At 40.4% G+C, this 23,015-nt stretch overlaps 1 protein-coding gene across 2 annotated transcripts; it reads right to left on the bottom strand.

The window, feature by feature from the left end:
• Positions 1-52: 52 nt before the first annotated feature.
• Positions 53-21,148, bottom strand: tarbp1 (TAR (HIV-1) RNA binding protein 1). 2 transcript variants are annotated; one of them, XM_062058321.1, is made up of 29 exons: positions 20,176-21,148; positions 16,585-16,691; positions 16,443-16,506; positions 15,760-15,908; positions 15,614-15,666; positions 15,432-15,529; positions 15,230-15,365; positions 15,063-15,159; positions 12,555-12,644; positions 12,339-12,480; positions 12,016-12,264; positions 11,026-11,123; positions 10,823-10,960; positions 10,512-10,741; positions 9,890-10,127; positions 9,629-9,817; positions 9,366-9,553; positions 9,224-9,295; positions 8,363-8,483; positions 7,936-8,043; positions 7,712-7,861; positions 6,541-6,639; positions 6,266-6,465; positions 6,111-6,192; positions 5,865-6,030; positions 5,594-5,779; positions 5,354-5,478; positions 5,099-5,235; positions 53-686 (listed from the first exon to the last, which is right to left on the bottom strand). In XM_062058321.1, exons 1-29 carry the CDS (start codon positions 21,047-21,049, stop codon positions 506-508), a joined length of 4,767 nt encoding a protein of 1,588 aa, XP_061914305.1. In that variant the 5' UTR covers positions 21,050-21,148; the 3' UTR covers positions 53-505. The 2 variants fall into 2 exon arrangements, with proteins under 2 accessions (XP_061914305.1, XP_061914306.1); XM_062058322.1 differs by having other exon boundaries at positions 6,541-6,627.
• Positions 21,149-23,015: the final 1,867 nt, after the last annotated feature.

Raw genomic sequence — 23,015 nt, 5'->3', positions numbered from 1 at the left:
CAAACATCCTCTTTTTGTTATAAGCCCAATTCATTAACACACATGATTTAATACACAGTGTTTATTTACATTTAAATTGAATAACAAAACTAAAAACACAACATAAAATATTTTAAAACCTGTCATACTAAGATAGGCCCTACTGTAAAAATGTTTTTTTTTTCAAGTTTCATTAGCAAAATTCATTATTAGATCCACACTTCATGTTTTCTGACACGCTGCATTGTTTTTAAAGTCCCTGTGAAGCAAAAGGTAATTGCCTCATTGGACATACCTGCTTCTCTTCTGCAGGCACAGATATGGGCTTTATTATTCCAATAAAAATCTAAGTGGCATAGTCACATGCAATGAGCAGGGCCGATCTCATTAAGGCACTAGGCAACTAAGGCAAGTAGCATTCAAACATAAATGGGACTTATCAATGTTTGCATAATTTGTAAGTTTTACACTTGTTGGAACCAGCAGCTAAAAATCCTTAGTCATATGCAGTAAATAGGTTGTTTTTTCAGCAGGGTTTTGACTTGACTTGACTGGAGGTGCAGGTGAGGCGTTGCCGAGTGTACTCCCAGATGAGCAGGGCGGCACTCACGTGAACATTGAGCGAGCGGATGACCCCTTGCTGAGGGATCTCCACGCACACGTCCAGCAGCTGGAGCAAGTTGGCGGGAATGCCTTCTCGCTCATTTCTATGACGACAGAAAGAAAACAACATTAATAATGTAAACATATCAGGACTGGTAGTAGATATAATTTGCAGTAATCCATACAAAAGACCTTTACATTCATCTCATTTCAAGTAAAACAAGGATTTATGACTGAACTATAACTAATCTATGACACCAATCAAACTCATAATCAACAGTTCATTTATTCCATTGGATAATATACTGTACATTCATTTGATTAAAGAACCATAACTAGGATGTGCCAAGTCAATCCATTTTCTGAAGTGCTGACAAACAGGAATTGGCGACTTACGACCCAAAGCTCATAATGAGAGTTCTCATCATATTTTAGTAGGCTCTATTAAGATTTGTGAAGCAAAGTAAACTGCATTATTAGTGAATATAATGTTGAATTCTGCTTTTGTATAGAAATCCTAAATTAGTGGGAGTATATCAGTGCCCAATGACTGAAAATGTGTATTGAACTTCTCCAGAAGGCACAATGCAGTACGAACTAACAATTTAATGAGCTTTATTTATCCTGAGAGCAATTGGGTGAGAGATGACTCCAAATTACAGAAGGGCTTGAAGAAGACAAGACGCTTAAACTGATAGAAGTGAAATAAAATAATGACAAACTACTTGAATGATAATGGAACTTGAATGCTGAGAAAAAGTCTGTCCTTCACATCCCCGATGGCTCACACTACGTTGTATTAAATAAAAAGGTCCCTGCTGCTGTCAACATTTCCTGCTCGGCTATCCCAAGGGAGAGCCAATTATAGCCCAGCATGTTCTGACACGAGCTGGATCAAAGAGGTGAAGACCCCACTGGGAGATGCAGGCTGAACAGGTGAAATGTGATTTAATGGCCAAGCCAGCTCACACATTTTGTCTGTGTGACACTCACAAGGGGGAATGTGAAGGAAAAGAGGCAATGCAACTACAGGAAAAACTACTTTTTGGTAAGATGTGACAGCAATTCAGTTCAATAAAATTTGGAATTGTCAAGATTAATTGTGTTTTACAGCATAATGTGTAGTAAGGACGGGCAATATGTCCTAAAATCTATATGACAATATTTACTGCAGACTCCTGCAATAACAATGTATATCATGATATATTAGTTGGTATGTACATGATAATAGTAACAATATTTCAAAACAGGTTACAAAAGCTCTTAATTTAGCTACTGGAATATTCGGTAACATATTGCAGCTGTATTATTGTTTAAAAACTATTACTTATTAATTTTCTGTTAAAAGATGATTACTTTCTGTTGTAACATGGCTCTTTCTACACTTCTGTTAAAATTTAATAAGCACTTATTCTTCTGTTGCTTGGATACTTTACATTAGTTTTGGGTGATACTACAAATTTGTGTATCGATCCAATATCAAGTGGTAAAGGTACATATAATACCAGGCAGTATAGGCTATACCAACGCTGATACTGCTTCTTAAATTTTTTGAAAATTATTGAATTATTCAAATTTGGATCACAATTATAATCAGACAAAAACACAGGATGGTTTGTTCATTAAAGTCCTCCTGTATCCAGCGACGTATTTTCTCAGTTTGTAAACAAAAACAACAAAAGATAAGTTAATAATAAAAAATATATATCAATCTAACCACTTTAATATTGACAATATACTTACACTATACTTGGTATTGTTACTGTCTATATTTCTATTAATGCGCCCAACTTTGTTTACATGTAATAGCTCTAGCTTTTGGTTAGCATATTCTCTTACAGTGTGTAGTGTAGCATGTTTAGCTGTTTCTCCTCCTCCAGTGACGATACCTTAAATACAGTAACTGAGTTTATTTGGCATCATGGAGGCGATAATTAGTAACTTAGAAGAGGCTTTGATGTCGTAGTGGCTTGTACAGCCCTTTGAGACACTTGTGATTTAGGGCTATATAAATAAACATTGATTGATTGATTGATTTGCACTGTGGAGGGACACTGGCCGTCTGCAAACGCGTCTTCAATAGCTTTGAAGACGCGTTTGTTTGCTTGCCGCTGTCAAGTTTGCGGGACACAGATAAAATGTGTAATCAAAATGCAATATCACAACATAATGTAATACAAGCTCTATCTTCTACCTAATTTATATTGTATATTGTCTATATTGCACAACCCTAGTGTGTAGCTGGGACCGTAAGCGTGACATCTTTAGGGATGCAAACATATGGATCATTTCGCTTGTTTAGCCAACCTGAGGAACATCACTCTATGTAATCAAGCCAGGTCCACATATATCCTCTACATCAGGCCTGGGCAATCATTTTGACTCGAAACCACATTTAGAGAAAAAAATGTGTCTGGGGGCCGGTATATCTATTTTTAGGAACACTAATACAAAACCTCACAGTAATGTCTGATTGAATGCTAAAAACGTTATGACGAACCGCCTTAAAAAACGTAATGGAATTTTAAATTTTTCTATGAACGATAAAACACTGAATATTGACAACATATGAATGTCACACCCCCTTTAGATCACATATTTTACAATCAAGTGAAACGCAACAAAAATGCAACAAACAGTGTTGCATGGGTACAAAATAAACCCACCTACAATCTGATGTATCTGATATTTTCTGAATTTCCCCCAGGGATCAATAAAGTACTCTCTATTCTATTCTATATATCACTAAACTTTAGAACTTTGTTGTGAAAATCTCCTTCCGCGTCTGTGGAAACGCTCCCCGCCCACACTGCTTGGTGCCTCGTCTGAGCTGCTGTGACGTAGATTACCATAGTAACTAATTAGATGACCATAGTAACTAATTAGATTGCCATAGTAACTAATTAGATTACCATAGTAACTGGTATATCATCCATAAGCGCAGATTCCAACTATTGAAATACTTTGTATAGTTGAAGACTTACGGTCATTAGAAAACATGACTGCACATCAGAATGGCAGCTACAGTTTCCATCTTAAAGATCTAAAGAAATTATTTGGGAATGTCCGGCGGGCCAGATTGAAAAGCTCAACTGGCCACATTTGGCCCCCGGGCCTTAATTTGCCCAGGTCTGCTCTACATAGTGAATTGGAATAACTTTGACAAACTTAACCTACAATAAACATTGTGATGCACTGATGCAGTCATTGCCACAGACATTGGCAGGTGCCCGGCTAGTTATTTATGGTATATATATATATATATATATATATATATATATATATATATATATATATATATATATATATATATATATATATATATATATATATATATATATATATATACGCAATATATATATATATATATACACAGTATATACACAGTATATACTGTATATATTTCCGGACTATAAGCCGCTACTTTTTCCCCTCGTTTTGGTCCCTGCGGCTTTTACGACGGTGCGGCTTTTTTACGGCTTTTTTTACGGCTTACGGTAACCAGGGGCGCGCACTACCGAGGATGCGCGAGACCGAGGCAGACATCTGGCGCCAGGTAACGAGAGCAAAACAAAGAGTAGGAGAGCGTCAGCGACAGTTTGCGCAAAGGAAGTGTTCATGCAAACACCCTCAATATGGAAAACAAACGGAGAAGTGCATATGATGCTGCTTTTAAGTTAAAGGCAATCGATCTGGCTGTCAAAGAAGGAAATAGAGCTGCTGCACGTACCCTTGACTTGGCTGACGACGCGATTTTGGACCTGTTCTTCTCCGACACCGACGAAGAGGATTTTGGTGGTTTTAGTACGCAGGAGGAAGACGATGACACAATGATTAAAGACTGACTACCGGTAATACCGTTGTATTATTTGTACTCTGCACGAATGCTGTTCGCCATGTCAAAGATGTGAAAGTTTGATTGAATGATTGAAAGATTTATTGTTAATAAATGGGACGCTTTGCGTTCCCAAACAGTCATCTCTGTCCCGACAATCCCCTCCGTGGTAGCAGGAACCCCTATATACTACGGTAATTACACATCAAAACGCCTGCGGCTTATAGTCGGGTGCGGCATATATATGGAGCAATCTGTATTTTCCCCTAAATTTAGCTGGTGCGGCTTATAGTAAGGTGCGGCTTTTAGTCCGGAAATTACGGTATACCATAATATATATATATATATATATATATATATATATATATATATATATATATATATATATATATATATATATATATATATATATATATATATGTATATATATATATATATTTATATATATATATATATACCATAAAAAAAATAATAATAAATGTAAAAAAATATATATATATATATACCATAAATAAATATATATATATATATATATATATATATATATATATATATATATATATATATATATATATATATATATATATATATATATATATATAAATATACATATATATATATATATATATATATATACCTATCTCAAGCAAACAAAAAAACTTCTCGTCTATAGCACCATACCCTAGAAGTAGCAGTGTCTTCTCAGGGAAGTGGAAGTCCTGAAGGTTCTGACTGTTGGCAGTCTGCTCCACTCCAACAATGCAGTAGTCCTGTCTCTTTTTTACTTGCAGGAAGTCTGCCAGCTCCAACGGCTTCACCTAATGAGTAAACACATTCAATTTAGACAATGGGAGGCATATAAACATGTGACAAGTTACAAAGACTCACAGTGTATCTAATTTGGCCACTGAGTATCTACAGTGTAATGTGCCTCACCTCCAGAAGGGGAAGCCAAAGTTCAGATGAAACACTGAGGGACTGAAAATGTTTGTCAGTAATGTGGCGAAGGTTGTCCAGCACCAATGCACTGGCACCAAAGATCTCACAGGTCCGGCACAAACCTGTAACCACGCAGAAAACCATATTTCAAAGGTGTTTTGTCACATGTGTGCTGTATTAATGTGATTTCCCAAAATTAAAGAGAAATTCAGCGTGAGCTAGTGTGTCTATTATGACCTCCTAAGTTTGTGGGTTTGTCAATAAGTGAGGCGACCACCAACAGGGCGCCGTGCTGTTTGCCCACACGAGCGACTCTCTGCTGTGGAACCAACTGGAGATCAGGATCCTGGTCCTGGATGTCCAACCTCCAGGGGGTGATCTTCTTTTGCACCTCAGCCCAGCGATCCTCCTTATCCTCCTCGCCTGTGAGACACAACATTTTGAATGTGAAATAAAATCCTATTAAAATGTTTGACCTTGGATGCTGTTGTTGCATGTAGAACTGTACTTTTGTCTTGCTGGATCCAGTCTCCAGGCTGGAGCCGGCTCATTTGAGGAGCAGCATTCCTCAAAGGAGGGACTTGAGAAACCCATGATAGCTTCTCTAGCTTCCAGGGTGGAATCCATTCATCATCAGCCAACCCTGACAGACTAGGGAATGTGTAAAATATTGTCTAGGAAAAGAGAAAATGTCTAAGTGTTATGTTTATTGATGCATGAGTCATTCTTTAAGCACAATTTTGCACACACCTACCTCAATACTGTAATCCCTTATTGGATCAAAGGCACAAAAGAAAAAGTGCTCTTGAATCCTGGTCCAATTCTTGTTGGCATTCCTTAATGTTAGGGCATGTGTTTTCAGTATTAACATCATATTCCACTTTGCTGCTTAAGTGCCTGTCTTCTCACCCCGTGTTCTTCAAGGCCTCAGTCTGGTGCAGACAGGCTTTGACAACAGTGGACAGCCCCCTCAGACCATCATCTTCTCCTCTGGCCTCTATCAAGCTCCAAACCCGCTTCAAGGCCAGCAGGGCATACAGGCGCACGCTGAAGTTATTGTGGAAACACCACTGCAGAGCGACATCCAGTGCTTTGGCCAACTGCACATCCTTAACAACAAAGCAAGTGTTATGAGGAGTATTAAGTTATTCAAGAAGAGAAGCGACAGTTTGAAGATGTCTTACTGGGTTCTTAAGTTTTGGAACAATGACGGAGAAATGCACCAAGACTGCCAGAAAGGTGCAGATGCCTGTTTTGCTTCCTTCATGTTGCTGCACAAGATCCTAATAGTTAATATACAATATAGACATCAGACACCACTAATGTTAAATTTCCGAAACAGAGAGTGGTCATGGCTTTTTTTTTAAGAGGATCTATGATGATGATTCTATTTAAAATGTAAAACACCTACTTGTGGTCTAGATAATGTGTATTGGATATGCTTTGTTGTAAACTTTTCATATATTTTGCTCTGCAGTCACATTTATAAGCCGTTTTTTTGAGTCTGTCTGCAAGATATTAGTTTGTGGAAGTGTTACCAGATTGCAAATGAAACCACGTCCCACCTTCTCCAAAATGATTGGAATTTATTTTTTTAAATGCACACTTTTAAACATATATCTTGATATATATCTGCATTGAAAACAGCTGCTTTTAGCATCATTTATGTCACTGCATGTCACACATGAAGTGTTGTTATTCACATGCCAAGATTAGATAAAAATAATACCTTTTTTGTGTTTTCTCACTGCCTGAAGCAGAGCCGTTTACTGAATGCCCAAATAAGTACATCCACCTTGCTGTGATGTCACAAAGTAGCCAGACTGCAAGACCCCGCAACCGGAGGAATCTAAAACTGCGTGCAAGCTCACGCTAAAATCCATGAATCTTACAATTTGATGCTTGGGCAATGTTCAACATGAATATCCAACATTGCCACAACATTCAGTCAGAAAACGTGTAACTCATTGTAGGTCCCCTTAATTGATTGATTGATTGAAACTTTTATTAGTAGATTGCACAGTGAAGTACATATTCCGTACAATTGACCACTAAATGGTAACACCTGAATAAGTTTTTCAACTTGTTTAAGTCGGGGTCCACTTAAATTGATTCATGATACAGATATATACTATCAAATAAACTTAAACTTTATTCCAATAAGGAAAATGGTCGCAAGCTATAGTGCTTAAAAGAAATAGTGTTTTTTACTAAAAAATATAGAGGTAAGAGTGCTAAATCTTTTGGTAAATGTTGAATTGCGCAAGTGTAAACATGATGTTTCACAATGTAACTTATTAAACATGTCCAAAACAAACCATATCGTAGGTATTCATAAAAAATGGAGGAGCTCACCATATTAAAGCAGACCCAAAACCTGTCTATGTGTTGTGGATAATGGACAAGGACCAAAATAATCATCCACTCGATCAGGTACTTGACTGAAGCCTGGTTACTGCAGAAGCCAGCCTCAAAGACCTTGTTCAGTATAGAGGTGACAAACTCCTGTGTGCATAAACACACAAGTTGTTATTCCTTGCTTGGTGTCAGGTGTGAAAGCTAAAATGTCAGTGATTTACCTCTTTAAATTTGGGAAGAAGCAGCAGTACAGTTTGCCATACTCTGTTTTTCACACGATGTTGTAGGGAGTTACTAGAGATGCGAACTGATTTTGACGTGTTCTTGTCCTGGAGAGAAAGTTTCCCAATGTTTGTGTCAGGTGTGATTCAATTGGTTGTAAATCATTTTCTTAGCTGTGACGACTCTGGCAGTACAGTTGCCTTTCCACATTTGACGTGGTTAATATGTTGGTTGAAAAAAAAAGTGTTTAGCACCTTGGTACCATTCAAATTAAAGAGTGAATCCCCTGCTCTGATTGGCTGGTCAACAATGAAGGTCTATTGGGTGTTAAGCAATGTACCACTTTAAATTATTGTAACTTGTACACTATATATGAAATATGCAACAAATACCATAACTATTAAAACAGAGTTTGGAGTAAGTTACCTTTTCTAGGAGAGTGACAACAAGCTTCTCCATCAGCCTCTCATGCTGTTGATTAGAGGGGTCAAGGCAACTGAGGAAAGCAAGTGCATACATGCGAGGTAGCTGATCATCTCTGTTGTCACTGGAAGACAAAGGCAGTGGTTCAGCATAGAAACATCTAGAGGCAATACTAAAAAAGGATCTGGACTCAAAACTAGGTATGGGCATTTAAAGAAATGGTCTTAATACTTAGTTTCAATCATCCCATTATGTTGTAACACATTTGAAATAATTGCTCTATAAGACAGTATATTCTATGTAACATTCATTGATTAAACATGGGTTTGGTCTAACTATGGTCACAAGAAGCTAATGGGAAAGAAACAGTTTAAATAGCAGACAGCAATTATTTTTCTCTTTAAATATATTTGACTCCAAACCAGATTGAATTAAGTGGGATTAAATGGCTTTGTCATTGTTTAAAGCACAGTGAAAAGCATATGGAGTCTCACTCGCTATTCACTTAGTTATGTTCAAAGACAAAACATGAGTACCCCCTGTGATTTATCTGAGCAAATACACACAAATAGTATCTTATCTGGTTTGGATGGTGAGAATAGGTGTCAGGAACAAGATGAAACAAGAGAGGATCATTGTGTGTGTGTGTCCAAAACACACGCTTAGGTTAACTTTTGTGTTTCACTGGACTCCATTTGTAGAATAAATAGTTTATCTTCAATTCTAGTCTAATCGCCTTATTCAGACAAGAACAGAACAAAAGAACCTGGGAGGACTTCACCCTTAACATACTTAAGTTCTCGCATTTTATTTATGAATCAATAATCCATGCCCATCCTGAGTCATAAAATGGCATCGCCTCACCTGGCAACCACAGCATTGGCGGCACATTCTCCATCCAGTTGCTCCACATATGTGTGGACATCTTGAACAAGACTTTGGAAGACAGTAACAGTTTTTTTAATAAAGCTACAATTTGAGGGGGTGTTAAAGTGCTGAGAGTTACCGCTGATCTCTCCTGAACACGGGGCCATAGACGCAGGCCTCAGCTGGGATGTTGATGTGACTAAAAACACTGGAGAAGACATCGTCATCTGGGTCACGAGTGGGCAACCATGTGTGACAGCAGTGTTGCAAAAGCACACTAAAAACACCATTCTTGGACTCAGACAATTCCATGAGTTTAGTTGCAATCTACACAAAAACACCAAACTTGCATTATTCAAGTAATTTGCTTAAAAAAAAACTCTCATGGGACTTTGTGATCACCTGTTTCATGGCTGCTGTGAGCACGGGGGCCTCTTGGTCTGTGAGCAGCAGAAGTGTTTTGTGGAAGGCCAGCGAAATGAAGCCTTTGAGGGCAGGCCAGAAGTCATGAGCGTTACTGCTGAGCCCATGCACCAGCTCCCAGGTCCGACTCAAGGCCTCCACGCAGAGGGCCTCCTCCTCTTGCACTAACTGGGATCGCATTAACACACTTTAATACCAGACACCTCCTCCTGTCAAATGTATTGTGACTCGAGGCCTCACTTGTGGCAGCACCGTCTCCATGAAGGCAAATACAGGCAGCACAAGGTCACTGGGTAGCAGAGTCAGAGCCTCCACGCTGCAGGTCAGAGCGGCCGCTAAAGCATCTCTGTTTGTGTGGAGTTCGGACAACATCCCGGCGGTCTTTATCAGGAGACTAAGGCAAATCCATCGGTTTCGCATGAAGTAGGCAGATGTGCGTCCCCAATCTTGCAGAAGAGGACCTTGTCCACCTTCAACACTAAGAAAGAAAGGTTTCTTCACTTTTATCCAACAGGCAGTCAACAATGGTGTTAGGGATGCCAAGAATATAAGAGTTTGACTGTACAATTATAGTCTGAGTAATAAAGTACCAATGATTGTCACACACACAATAGATGTGGTGAAATTAACCTCTGCATTTGACCCATCCCCTTGTTCACCCCCTGGGTGGTGAGGGGAGCAGTGAGCAGCAGCGCTATATAAATATAATTTACTTCACAAAATAACATACCAGCATAATGTCCAAGCGAGGAGGACTGAAACAGCCGGTACAGTGGATGTTTTTAATCACGGTTAATAGTAAAACCGGTTGATTGTTGCATCCCGAATTGGTGTTGGGTAACTTGTTCACAATATCACTGACCTCAAGCTGCCTGCTGTGTGAGGTTTCAAAAGGCGCTCGCTGAGGCACCCCCAAGGTGAAGGACTCTGCCAGGAAGTTGGTGCTGCCTTGTAAAAGTGCTCGTTCAGTTGTTTCAGAAGAGATAAGGTGTCGGCCTCCATGACAATTGCTCGAAGCTCAATTAGACCGCATACTGTGGCAAGAGACGCCATAGCAACAGCTTTAGCTACCTGGCTTGCCACAGAGGGAATCTAACGGAAAGAGGAGGATAATAGCTGAGCAACAAAACAAAGGTGTAAGTTAAATGCAAACAATTATATTTTAGTGTCAACCTGCTGGGTTGGTTTTTGCAGGATGCTTAGACTATGCTTGATGAGTTTAGGGAAGGAAGCTTGCTGAATATTAGAAGTGTGGATGGCCAGCTGCTTCAGGACGTTCAAATAGAGATCTGCTCTCTCCACATCAAACAACTGCAATACACAGTGACATCCGGTTGTATCAACTATCCTTGTTGACGGGAGATTTTGTTGTTTACCTCCTGAAGCTCCCCACACAGACGCCTCACTATGAACTCCTGGATTGGATCTATGTGTTGAAAAATGAGCCTCTTCAAAGCAGCCGTAACATCATCCACTGTAAAAAGCAGAGCAGAAATACTTAAAGTGACACTCCGCTAAGTCTTTCAATAGCAGTTAGGTATATCAGTATTACTTTTCCAAATTGAAGACAAGAATCTGACATATTTTTGAAATAATTATGCACATTTCCACGGCATACAGTAAAATGCATTGAATCACATTATTTATCGCCATTTCTGAAATTCAACGTGCGATTTGCTGATGATTGTTTTAGTTGAGGATGTTTAGAATGCAGTTTATTCCACTGATTGAATTAATAATATGAAATGCAGAATGATTCTGTTCTGAAATTATTCAAATATCAGAAACACACCTCCGTATGATGCAGTTATATACTGTACCACTAACTACAACCACAACAACAAACATATACCGTAGTTAAATGAATACCACTGACAATGGGTGTCAAAAGTGTGTATGATTATCTGCGTTATACTGTACTGCATACAGTATATTGCAGTACGGGCATTTTAATAAATACAAATTTATTTGAAAATGTACATTATTTCAGTAGTTCAATTTAAAAAGTGCAACTCTTATATTTCATAGATTAGGCAACAAACAGTTCAATAATGTATTTCCTAATAGTTGTGATGATTATAGCTTGCAGCTAATAAAAACCCAAATTTAGTATCCCATAAAATCCAAAAAATAATCCAAATGTTCAATATTGTAGCCTATTTCCTTACGCTATAATCAGAAACTGCAAAACAATGTCAAGCCTTTAATTGACCTTAGTCTAAAGCAGAACTTCTGAAATCAAATAACTTCTGCACAATATTCTAATTTATTGAAATGCATGTAACAGTAACATGCAATGCATTTTACTACAATGTCTAACAGTTGTATATGTATTTTTGTATTGTAAATCTGTTATTAATACAAACCACATTCTTTCGGCGTTCCTGTGAGTTGTAGCAGTCGCAAAACTAGTTGCAAGCTCTTGTCAGCCTTCCTCAGAGGAAGGTAAAGGTTCGTGCTGACCCGGCTCAGCGTCTCCAGCAAAGGAAACAATAACAGCTGGAGGTCTTGGCCAATGTCTGCTCCGGGCCGACTCCTGTTCACATCAGTGCAAAGTAGAATGGACATGGCCAACTTGTCGGCATCTTTGGGGTCAGGTAAGCTCTCACTCTGATCTATGGAGTGTGTCAACTGATTAAAATTTAAAAAGCAGAGGTTTTGCTACAGATTAGATTCCTTCTAAGATTACCTGTGCATGGTGGAACTCTTACAAAGCTGTGTATTATGCCTTGAGTGTAGGCCTTCACGCTGTCCTTGCCTGTGGCATCAGTGTTACCATTAGTTGGCATAGGTTTGAAGCTGCCCTCCTTGCTTAAAAGCCACACACACACCTGCAACACACAAATAGGGGCATATAGTTAGTTGTATAAACTTTATGTGAGCACCTCATGCAAATGCATCATACCTCATTCCAAAGCTTCGTCCCTCGACATAGCGACTCATCTGCCCGAAAATTGGCCAGGAAGGTAAAGACGTCATCTAAGGTCACCGTGCTCTGGAAGTATAAGTATAAAATGACATCTATCTGTATTTTTATTGTAAGGCATTAAGTTGGACTGCTTTAAAACCATTTTATGGAGTTCGTCCATTTGCAGTGAGAACAGATAGATAGATAGTACTTTATCTGTTCTCACTGCAAATGGACGAACTCCTGACATTTTTAAAGGAGACCTTTGGATGATTTTCGTCTTTTCTATCTTATAAATGTGTTGTTACAATGTTGGATGCCCATGTTAAACAATGCCAATGCATGAAATCATAAAGTTCATGCATTTTGGCGTGAGCTTACACGCAGTTTTGAATGCCTTTTCCCGCTGAGTTTTGCAGTCTGGCTATGTTGTGACATCACAGTGTGGTGGACGAACATTAAGTAAAGCTATCAGCCAGAGGGGGAGGACCTCCGTATGAGGCCATCTGAGTTTAAGGAAACATAAGGTTAAGATTAAAGTGTTATTTTCATACAATCTTGGCATGCGCATAATAACACCGACATACAAAATGCTGCAAAGGCAGCTTTTTTTATGCAGTGCTGTATCAATCGGAGAGTGTGGAAACTTACCAAATGTTGTGACCGGGAGATTCTATATACTTTTTATAAAGTTTATTTTCAACCATGTCCGAAAAAAAATATAGCGGTGACATTCGTCTTAAAGATATACATTTAACAGTGTACATTTTAAAAGATAAGGTCTAAAACTTGGAGAGGGTGGGACATGGTTTTATTTGCATTCTGGGAATGCCTACACAAATGAACTTCTTGAAGACATATGCAGAAAGTAGGTTATAAATGTGACAGTGGAGCAAAATTTACACAAAATGTACAGGATATCAAATACATATTATCTAGATCACAAGGAAGTATTTTAGATATACAGTAGATTAAAATCATCATAAGTCCTTTATAATTGATGTGATGTGTTTTTAGGTGTAAGAAAACATGCAGAGCTTAAATTGCATCCATCCATTCTTTTTCTAACGCTTGTCCTTCTTGGGGTCGCGTGCAGTGTTGGTCATCTTACCTTAAAAAAGTAATTAGTTAGTTACAAATTACTTTTCTCAAAAAGTAATTGAGTTAGTAATTCAGTTACCTCTTTGTAACAGTAATTAGTTACTTAGCAAAGGAACTGTGACGTTACTTTTCATTTTGTAATTTTATACGCTATTACGTTCGATAACATCTTTTACGTCAAAGATGTTTGTGTTAACTGATTGAAGAATAACAACACTATGTTCAATATTTTAGAACATTTGGCATTTATCTGAACTCAGTAGATTGTAATGTTCCATATGATATGCATAGCAATAAAAAGGTATAAAAAAATAATATTCAGTAAAGTAACAACATTAAATATAGAAAGTACAAAACCCAAAACTTAGATAAAAAGACACAAAAGAACATATGGCCTTTAAGTTGTGCAATTCTCTGTATAGCAAAACACAGCCTGAAATATTTTATTTTTTTTAAACACAAAAATGTTACCAAGTTTTGGGCAAATAGATGATAGATTCAAGTAAAATTTTTAAAAACATTCCTGAAGGACATTCTGACAATAAAATTGCATTTATGTACAAATGTTAGGGTCTTTTTTCATATTTTTTTCATATATTTAAGCTAATTTTCATATTGCAAGCGAGTAATCATCTGTGATTATTCATGATTAATCCAAATTCCAAACTGTGATGAATCTGATTTTAAAAAATGGCAGCATTTGGATATGGGGTTGGGATAGCAGCAGCAGCAAGTGTCATGTTGACATGTGTTGATGTGAGGTGTGATTCAAGTTGCTTGAGGCAGATGTAGATACACGCTTTTTTCCTGGACATAGCATGCATGTTACATAAACATTTTTGCCTTTAATTTCAATGAGCGAAAACTACTGAGGGTACTTCCAGTTTGAAAACGCAACCTTTGAATTTCCCTGGCTCCGGCTCGTTGCAATTGTCACGGGTCTTTTTGTGTGTCAGTCAGTGCATGCAGTGAGACAGCGTGAGCACTGGCATGATCCGCCCACCCAGCCAATCATCATCAGCCTATCGGTATTTACAACTGTGTCATCATCCCCACCCCTGCCCTCTCTAGGCAGCTGATGTGTGGCCGAAACCAGACACGTTGCGCTTCATTCAACCAAACTGTAGTAACGAGCCACTTCAAATTCTCAGTAACGGCAACGGTGTTGCAACAGTGGGAACAGTAATTATTTAGATTACTCGTTACTGAAAAAAATACACTGCTATCCCAGCTGCACTTGGGTGGAAGGCAGGGTACTCCCTGGAAGAGTCGCCACCTCATCGCAGGGCCAACACAGATAGACAGACAACCATTTACACTCACTTTCATACCCTACGGCCAATTTTGTGTTGTCAATCAACCTATCCCAGGTGCATGCACAATTGAACACAATGTGTGTCTTACCACATCTATGAGACAGAGGGCGCTCTTAAGTAAGAAGCACTGAGCAGCACCTCTCAGGAGGACTTGATGTGTGATCATGGTGCAGCGCAGCACCTCCCTGTGTTTGACACCACAGTGAGAGGGCACACTAACACGAAAAAAGATATCATTCATAATTTGGTGCTAACCTGAGGGAAGTGAGCCCGTCTATCCCCAGCATTGGGTTTGGTGCAAGGTTTGACAGGGCCTGAGAGAGGAACAAGAGAGGCACTGCACACCAATGCTTCGAGCCCAGCTGCTGGATCATCTGCAGCAACACACGACCTAAACAACAAACATCATTAACAAAGGAAAATATTTCTGAGCCAAATCCTAAATGAGTTATTGCACCTTTGTCCTCTGCTGGCAGGCTGCTGAAGAAGTTCTTCAAGAAGATTTGGAGCTTAATTGCCAGCTCGGGACATGCTCCAACACTCTGGCCAGGTGCCCTGCAGGAAAGTAGAGTAGTTAATTAGATCATATTGCAATTATAATTGCTTCAAACATATTACTTGGTGGTTTTAGAACCTTACTTGCAGTAGAGTGACATTTCTGACAGGACATCTATGAAGGGGCCAGTAATAAACTGTGTAATCAAATCAAACCAAGAAAAAAAAGAAAACAAAATGAATAAAGCGGACAGTGAGTCAAGTTAAGTGAGGCATGCATGGACCTTCACCTGAGAAAAAGCCAAAGCAAACGCTGGCTGTTGGAGGACCTGGAGTTCCAGCAAGTGACACACTCCTGCCTTCATTAAGGTTTTATTCTCACTGTGGAACATCCGCTGGTAAACACACAGCAGCCATGAAGGGTGGAATAGGTCCTGACCTAACACAACAAGACACAATATACAAATAGGGTGTAACAAATAAAACATTGCAACATTACAGTGGAATAGTCCTGATATGAGACTAGAAAATAGAACAGGCTAGATAGAATAGGCTACTGAAAGTCGTTTGCAGTACAAGACATTGGAATAGTTGCACAGCAGTGCATAACATGCTTCAGGACAGACAATGTAGATATAGAATTTTTGTAAACTGTACTTTTAACTATTTGGATTAAAGCCAAAGGTTAAATGTGCAAATAATATGCATGTGAACTCACTAAAATTAAAGCAAAAATATATTTTCAGGCCCTATAATGGGGGTGGAGGGATTATTAGCATTAGCTCCCAGGCTAGTTGATTTATTTATTTTCTAACTACTACTAGTATGAGGTTGTAGCATTGCTAACCCACAAGGCAGCATCTGTCAATATAGCAGTTTTCTTTTGTGAGTGACAAATGAAAGCATTTTCTATGTATACTAATAGTATAAAAAATTATGTATACAGAATATCGTCCAAAACCAATGTAAATACCTTCTTTTTCTGTTGTTTGAATGAGTGAGTCTATTCTGTTCAGAACTGGTCGGACAACATGGACCTGCAAATGGAGAACAACACGTAATTTCATCAGTACTTTTACCATAGTGATGAACCTTGAACTTAATGAACAACCAACCTGATTTTCCTCCAAAGTCTCCATCACCAGCACATAATCCTCCCAGAACTCTCTGAGCATCTTGCTGTTTTTCGGAGTCCATTTGAACAAGACCTCCTCACCAGACTCTTCAATGAGATAAAGAAAGTGAATCACACCATTCGGTACAAAAGCTACACCAGAGGTCGCCAACCTTTTTTATTCTGAGGAGCTACTTTTACAAAATGAAAATCGCAGAGGTCTAATAATTTTTGTAAAATTTATTTTTATGGCTTATTTCAACCCAAAACAAAGGGAATACATTTTTTCTTGTCACAACATTAAAAACTGTAAACATTGATATCCACAACTCATATTTCATATCAATATCAACAACTTTGTTTGTTCATCTCCATCTTGTATTTCAGTATGCATTAATTTCTATTTTAGTTTTACTCAAAGCACTAATAGAGTTATGTTGTGTGTTTTATTTTATTGCTGTGAAATTATTATTTTTTTTAAATATCTGATTAATCACACTTTTGAGACGTGATCACAATAAATTACTTAAATATTTTGTCACAAGACCTATTAAAATGCCAGAATGCCATAAACAAACATTTTTGTTAAAAATTTATTTTGAATGTACAAAATTAATTTGGTTTAAAACTTGCTAACAACAGTATAATGTAATCTTATCGGGGGTGTAATTCCAAGCAAAATTTTCTACCAAGCACAGCAGTTGAAGTCTTCTGGGCAAATTGCGAGATTATTCTGCATTAATACATGATTAATGGGATAATTTTTTGTGGTTAATCACATGCGTTAACACTTTAAATTGTCAGCCCTATTTCTTGGCCACGGTGTACCCTGCCTTCTGCCGGAGTGCAGCTGGGATAGGCTCCAGCCCCCCCGTCACCCCGAGAGGGACAAGCGGTAGGAAACGTATGGATGGATGATTGGCAACATTAAAAATGCACTTTAATTTGAAGCATCTCTTTGTGCTATTTTGTGATAATTTGTAATTTAATAGAATTATAATGTATGAATTTAACAGTTATACAAGTACTGAAAGTTTAGGCACATATTTTTTGACCCTTTGGTGAGCTACTAAGTAGCTCATTCTGGACACCCCTGTGCTATACTGTTTTAGTTATGCCCTTACAAAAAGTAATACGTATTGCATTGCTTGTAGACCAACACAGGGTATCCACCAGGGTGCAAGTGATGATTAGAACCAGCAGCAGAACAAATCAGAGCCAGGCCAGAGGCAGGGCACATGACCAGGCCCTTTAAACCCTGCGATATAGCCCGGGATTTTAGCTCGGTAGTCAGTATACTCGCTGCTCATGCTAGCGACCTGGTTTTGTTCCGCTCAACACAGTAGGAAAAACTCAACACAGCCTTGCTTCTCCACTTTTATGTTTATATGAGTTGCCACTCGTTTTAACTTCGTAGTGAAAATGCTCACCCAGCTTGTATTCTGTTGACAAGTCACCATTGACATTGGTGGACGGTTCATGACGATTTTACCAGGAATACACTTGTAGACAATATCGTCTATCCCAGGGGTGTCAAAGTAATTTTAGTTCAGGGGCCGCATGGAGGAAAATCTGTGCACACGCGGGCCGGACTATTAAAATCATGGCATTAAAACTAAAAAATAAAGACAACTTCAAATTGTTTTCTTTGTCTTACTTTGGCCAAAAATAGAACATACACATTCTGAAAATATTACAAGTAAAATATAGAAAAAAATACCGGCAGCAGTAAAGTTTAGATCCATGAAGGAAAGAAGAAAGTGAATGAATGTTTATAACTGAATACATTTACATATGCATACAAATTTGATTTCTTTTGTATTATTTTTTTAATTAATTAACGTTTATGACAAACTTTTTCCAAAACACAATATAGAATGTGAGACATAAGATAATGCATACATTTATCATTTGTTTTCAAAACGGTTACAAAAAAGTGGGACCCCAAAAATTTACTGTGGGACCCCGTTTTTATGACTTGATGGGGTCCCTGGAACCCTATTTTGAAAATTCTTAGCGCCAACACTGATGGAGTATTGGTGTGTGCAAAACAGCAGCAGGCGGCTGTGGCCTGCGGGCCGGTTCTAATACTAATCAAATATCATCCCGGGGGCCATAGATGATGCCAGATCCGGCCCGCGGGCCTTGACTTTGACACCCCTGGTCTATCCACTTGTAAAATTGCACCTCGCAAAGTCAAATGTGAGAGTGAAAATAAAATAAAGCCAGTTATACAGCACAACACCAACTAAACCACTAAAGTCCATTCATTTTCTACCGCTTGTCCCTTTAGGGGTAGCGGGGGGTGCTGGAGCCTATCTCAGCTGCATTTGGGCGGAAGGCGGGGTACACCCTGGAAAAATCGTCGAAAGTCAAGTCTTAAAAAGTTTTTAGCAATGATGATTCATCCTGACTGCAACCTTTAAGCCCACGCACGCTTAGCTCTTTTATTGGCGGCAATAAAAAACGGGTGAGGGGCCCTGCTCTGCCACGTCCCTGCTCCGGGGCCGCCCCTCCAGTTCCCCATGTAGCTCTGCCCCTGAGTAGAGCAGAGTCTCTAAGGTTGTACACAATTTGTTTGGATCTGCTGGGGGGTATTTGATTTGTTGCAATTTTCTCCATTGGAAATACAGCTAGGCAGCACGGTGGACCAGGGGTTAGTGCGTGTGCCTCACAATACGAAGGTCCTGGATTCGATCCTGGGCTCGGGATCTTTCTGTGTGGAGTTTGCGTGTTCTCCCCGTGACTGCGTGGGTTCCCTCCGGGTACTCCGGCTTCCTCCCACCTCCAAAGACATGCACCTGGGGATGGGTTGATTGGCAACACTAAATTGGCCCTAGTGTGTGAATGTGAGTGTGAATGTTGTCTGTCTATCTCCCTGCGACGAGGTGGCGACTTGTCCAGCGTGTACCCCGCCTACCGCCCGTATGCAGCTGAGATAGGCTCCAGCACAAGCGGTAGAAAATGGATGGATGGATGGAAATACAGCTAATACTATTCATCTGTTCCAGGCATACTTGCCAACCTTGAGACCTCCGAATTTGGGAGATGGGGCCGGGGGGTTTGAGGTGTGTGGGCGGGGTTTGGTGGTAGGAGGGGTGTATATTGTAGCTTCCCGGAAGAGTTAGTGCTGCAAGGGGTTCTGGGTATTTGTTCTGTTGTGTTTATGTTGTGTTACGGTGCGGATGTTCTCCCGAAATGTGTTTGTCATTCTTGTTTGGTGTGGGTTCACAGTGTGGCGCATATTTGTAATAGTGTTAAAGTTGTTTATACGTTCACCCTCAGTGTGACCTGTATGGCTGTTGATCAAGTATGCCTTGCATTCACTTGTGTGTGTGTAAAAGCCGCATATATTATGTGACTGCGCCGGCACGCTGTTTGTATGGAGGAAACGTGGACGTGACGGCAGGTTGTAGAGGACGCTAAAGGCAGTGCCTTAAGGCACGTCCCCAAATTCGGGAGAATGGTTGCCCCGGGAGATTTTCGGGATGGGAACTGAAATTCGGGAGTCTCCCGGGAAAATCGGGAGGGTTGGCAAGTATGGTTCCAGGGTCAAACTGTAGACAAACTTGGCCCAAGTGGAACATTTTACCTTGTGATCGAGGGCAGTCCACATCCTGTTCCTGTGACGAGGCCACACACCTCTTGAGAAGGTACAAGGCTCTCTTGCGGGACACGTTGTCTCTGTGGATCAGTCCATCCTGAACCGCCCACCAGAACCGGAGGCAGGGACGAGGATCCGGCTCGCTGGCGGCCAGCAAGTGGTCAGACAGGGCAGTCAAAAACAGCAGCGTGCGCTCGGTTACCGCAGGTGTGCGCTCCAAGGCGTGCCAGGTGCACAGCTCCGTCAGTATCTTCTGGAGGAGGATGCTGAGCCGAGCATCACTGCAACAGCCCAGCAGGGCCAACAAGAGCCGGACGGTGACCCGGGGTAGCAACCCCTCTGGAGGAGTTCTAATGCCCAACAAGGCACATGACAAGATGCTTGATGTGAGGTGGTCGTCTCCTGATAAAGAAGGTAAAATGGCAATTATGACGTCAGAGGCAATCTCAACACTGAGTTGCTCCTCTTCGTGCAGCTGCAGCGAAGGCAGGACCGCCTGGGCGGTTCGGCCCGCCACCGCCGGGTCACACAGCCGGACACAGACAGCCACAAGTCCGCAGACAGCGGCGGTCAGCTCCCTGCACGGCGAACCCTCCGCTTCTGTTGATATTCTGGAGAGAAGAGGCAGACAACGCGACCAAAGGATAGACTCGGTTCTGTCCAGAAGACATTGTCTTTTCGCGGGCGTCAACAAGCTGCGATCTGATTGGAGGAGAAGGTCTTCGAGTCCTTCCAGGAAAGCGGTCAGCGCCCCAACACGCTCCGTCTCCGGCCACACGTCAGCCGGCCAGCAGAGAGACTCAAAGAGAGGCTCATAGTCGGGAGAAGTGGACAAAACTGCGTTAAGTAAAACAGAATTCATAGTAGAAGTAAAGCTAGCAACCGGCCTTTCTAACTGCGGCGACACGTTCACACGGGATGATTGTAAACTTCCGCATACGTCATTTTGAACTATCGCGAGATGAGAGAAGTTCCTGGCTGCACACAGACGACGGTGTTTTTAGTCAACAAGACAAACAATCGGCAAACGGTCACCAAATGATGTGAGAGTTTGTCCGTTCATAATAAAACAACAACTAGGGGACGTAAAGCACAAATTGGAAAAGTAAATTACATAATGTAATACGTCTCCCACAATTGTTACACCTTCTCTCTGATAACTAAAACGGGGTTCTCCAAACTACGGATACGGCCCGCCGGCGTTCAAAATCCGACCCGCGGAAAGTCCTAAATTGACCACCTGGTGTGGTAAAGATAATGTCTTTTATTTAAATGAGTAAAATTAACTGTTAAAGGTTAGTACTATTAGTGGACCAGCAGCACACACAATCCCGGACTGTATACGGGATTGCAAACTTACTTGGAGGGGAGGGAGCAGGTGGTAAAGGTGAACGGCACCGTGTCTCCCCCCCTCACGGTGAGCTGTGGAGTCCCCCAAGGCAGTATATTGGGACCTTTACTGTTCCTAATATACATAAATGACATGTCATCGGCATACGACTGTGAATTGTTTTTGTTTGCGGATGACTCTGCCCTGCTGGTATCCGGCAAGGACAAGTCACAGGTGGAGAACATCCTCAGTGCTGAACTCTGTAGAACTTGCGCCTGGCTCGCTGACAACAAGCTATCCATACACTTGGGTAAAACAGAATCCATCCTGTTTGGGTCCCACATCAACCTTAAGAAAGTCAATGACTTCACCATAAAAGGGGGTGACATTGTTATCACCAGGAAAGATGAGGTCACCTACCTAGGTTCCATTCTAGAGGCTAACCTTTCCTGTGATAAAATGGCAACCAAGGTAATCAGAAAGGTTAACCAACGAACGAGATTTCTCTACAGAATCTCCTCTCTGGTCAACAAAAGCACCTTGAGGATTCTGGCGGGAACTCTCGTTCAACCCTTTTTCGATTACGCATGCACCTCCTGGTACCCTAGCACCTCCAAAACCCTCAAATCTAAACTCCAAACATCTCAGAACAAGCTAGTCAGGTTACTTCTAGACCTCCACCCCAGATCCCACCTCACTCCTACCCACTTCTCTAAAGTGGGCTGGCTCAAGGTGGAGGACAGAGTTAAACAACTTGCACTGAGCCTAGTCTATAAAATCCACTACACCTCCCTGATACCGAAGTACATGTCAAACTACTTCCTTAACGTAAATGACCGCCATAACCACAACACCAGGGGGAGCTCCACTAACCACGTTAAACCCAGATTCCGAACTAACAAAGGTCTTAACTCATTCTCTTTCTATGCCACATCAATGTGGAATGCGCTCCCAACAGGTATAAAAGAAAGGGCATCTCTATCCTCCTTCAAAACCGCACTAAAAGTTCACCTCCAGGCAGCTACAACCCTAAACTAACACCCTCCCCGGATTGCTAATAATCAAATGTAAACAATCAAATGCAGATACTTTTTCTTATGCCTTCTGATCTCTCTCTCTCTCTCTTTCTCTCTCTCTCTCTCTCTATATGTCCACTACTTGCTGTCCATATCCTACCCCCCCCCCCCCCCTCCACACCCCTGATTGTAAATAATGTAAATAATTCAATGTGATTATCTTGTGTGATGACTGTATTATGATGATAGTATATATGATAGTATATATCTGTATCATGAATCAATTTAAGTGGACCCCGACTTAAACAAGTTGAAAAACGTATTCGGGTGTTACCATTTAGCGGTCAATTGTACGGAATATGTACTTCCCCCCCCCCATTTACTTCCGTGGTCATGTTTCCTCTTACGTCATTGACAGCGATCGATAGCACTTCGGCTTTGACTGCCCGTCCCTGGAAGGATACTTTGTCTTTGACAGCTGC

The sequence above is a fragment of the Entelurus aequoreus genome, linkage group LG09 (assembly GCF_033978785.1).
Source record: "Entelurus aequoreus isolate RoL-2023_Sb linkage group LG09, RoL_Eaeq_v1.1, whole genome shotgun sequence".
Lineage (NCBI taxonomy): Eukaryota > Metazoa > Chordata > Actinopteri > Syngnathiformes > Syngnathidae > Entelurus > Entelurus aequoreus.
This window is presented reverse-complemented; position numbering and strand designations above follow the sequence as displayed.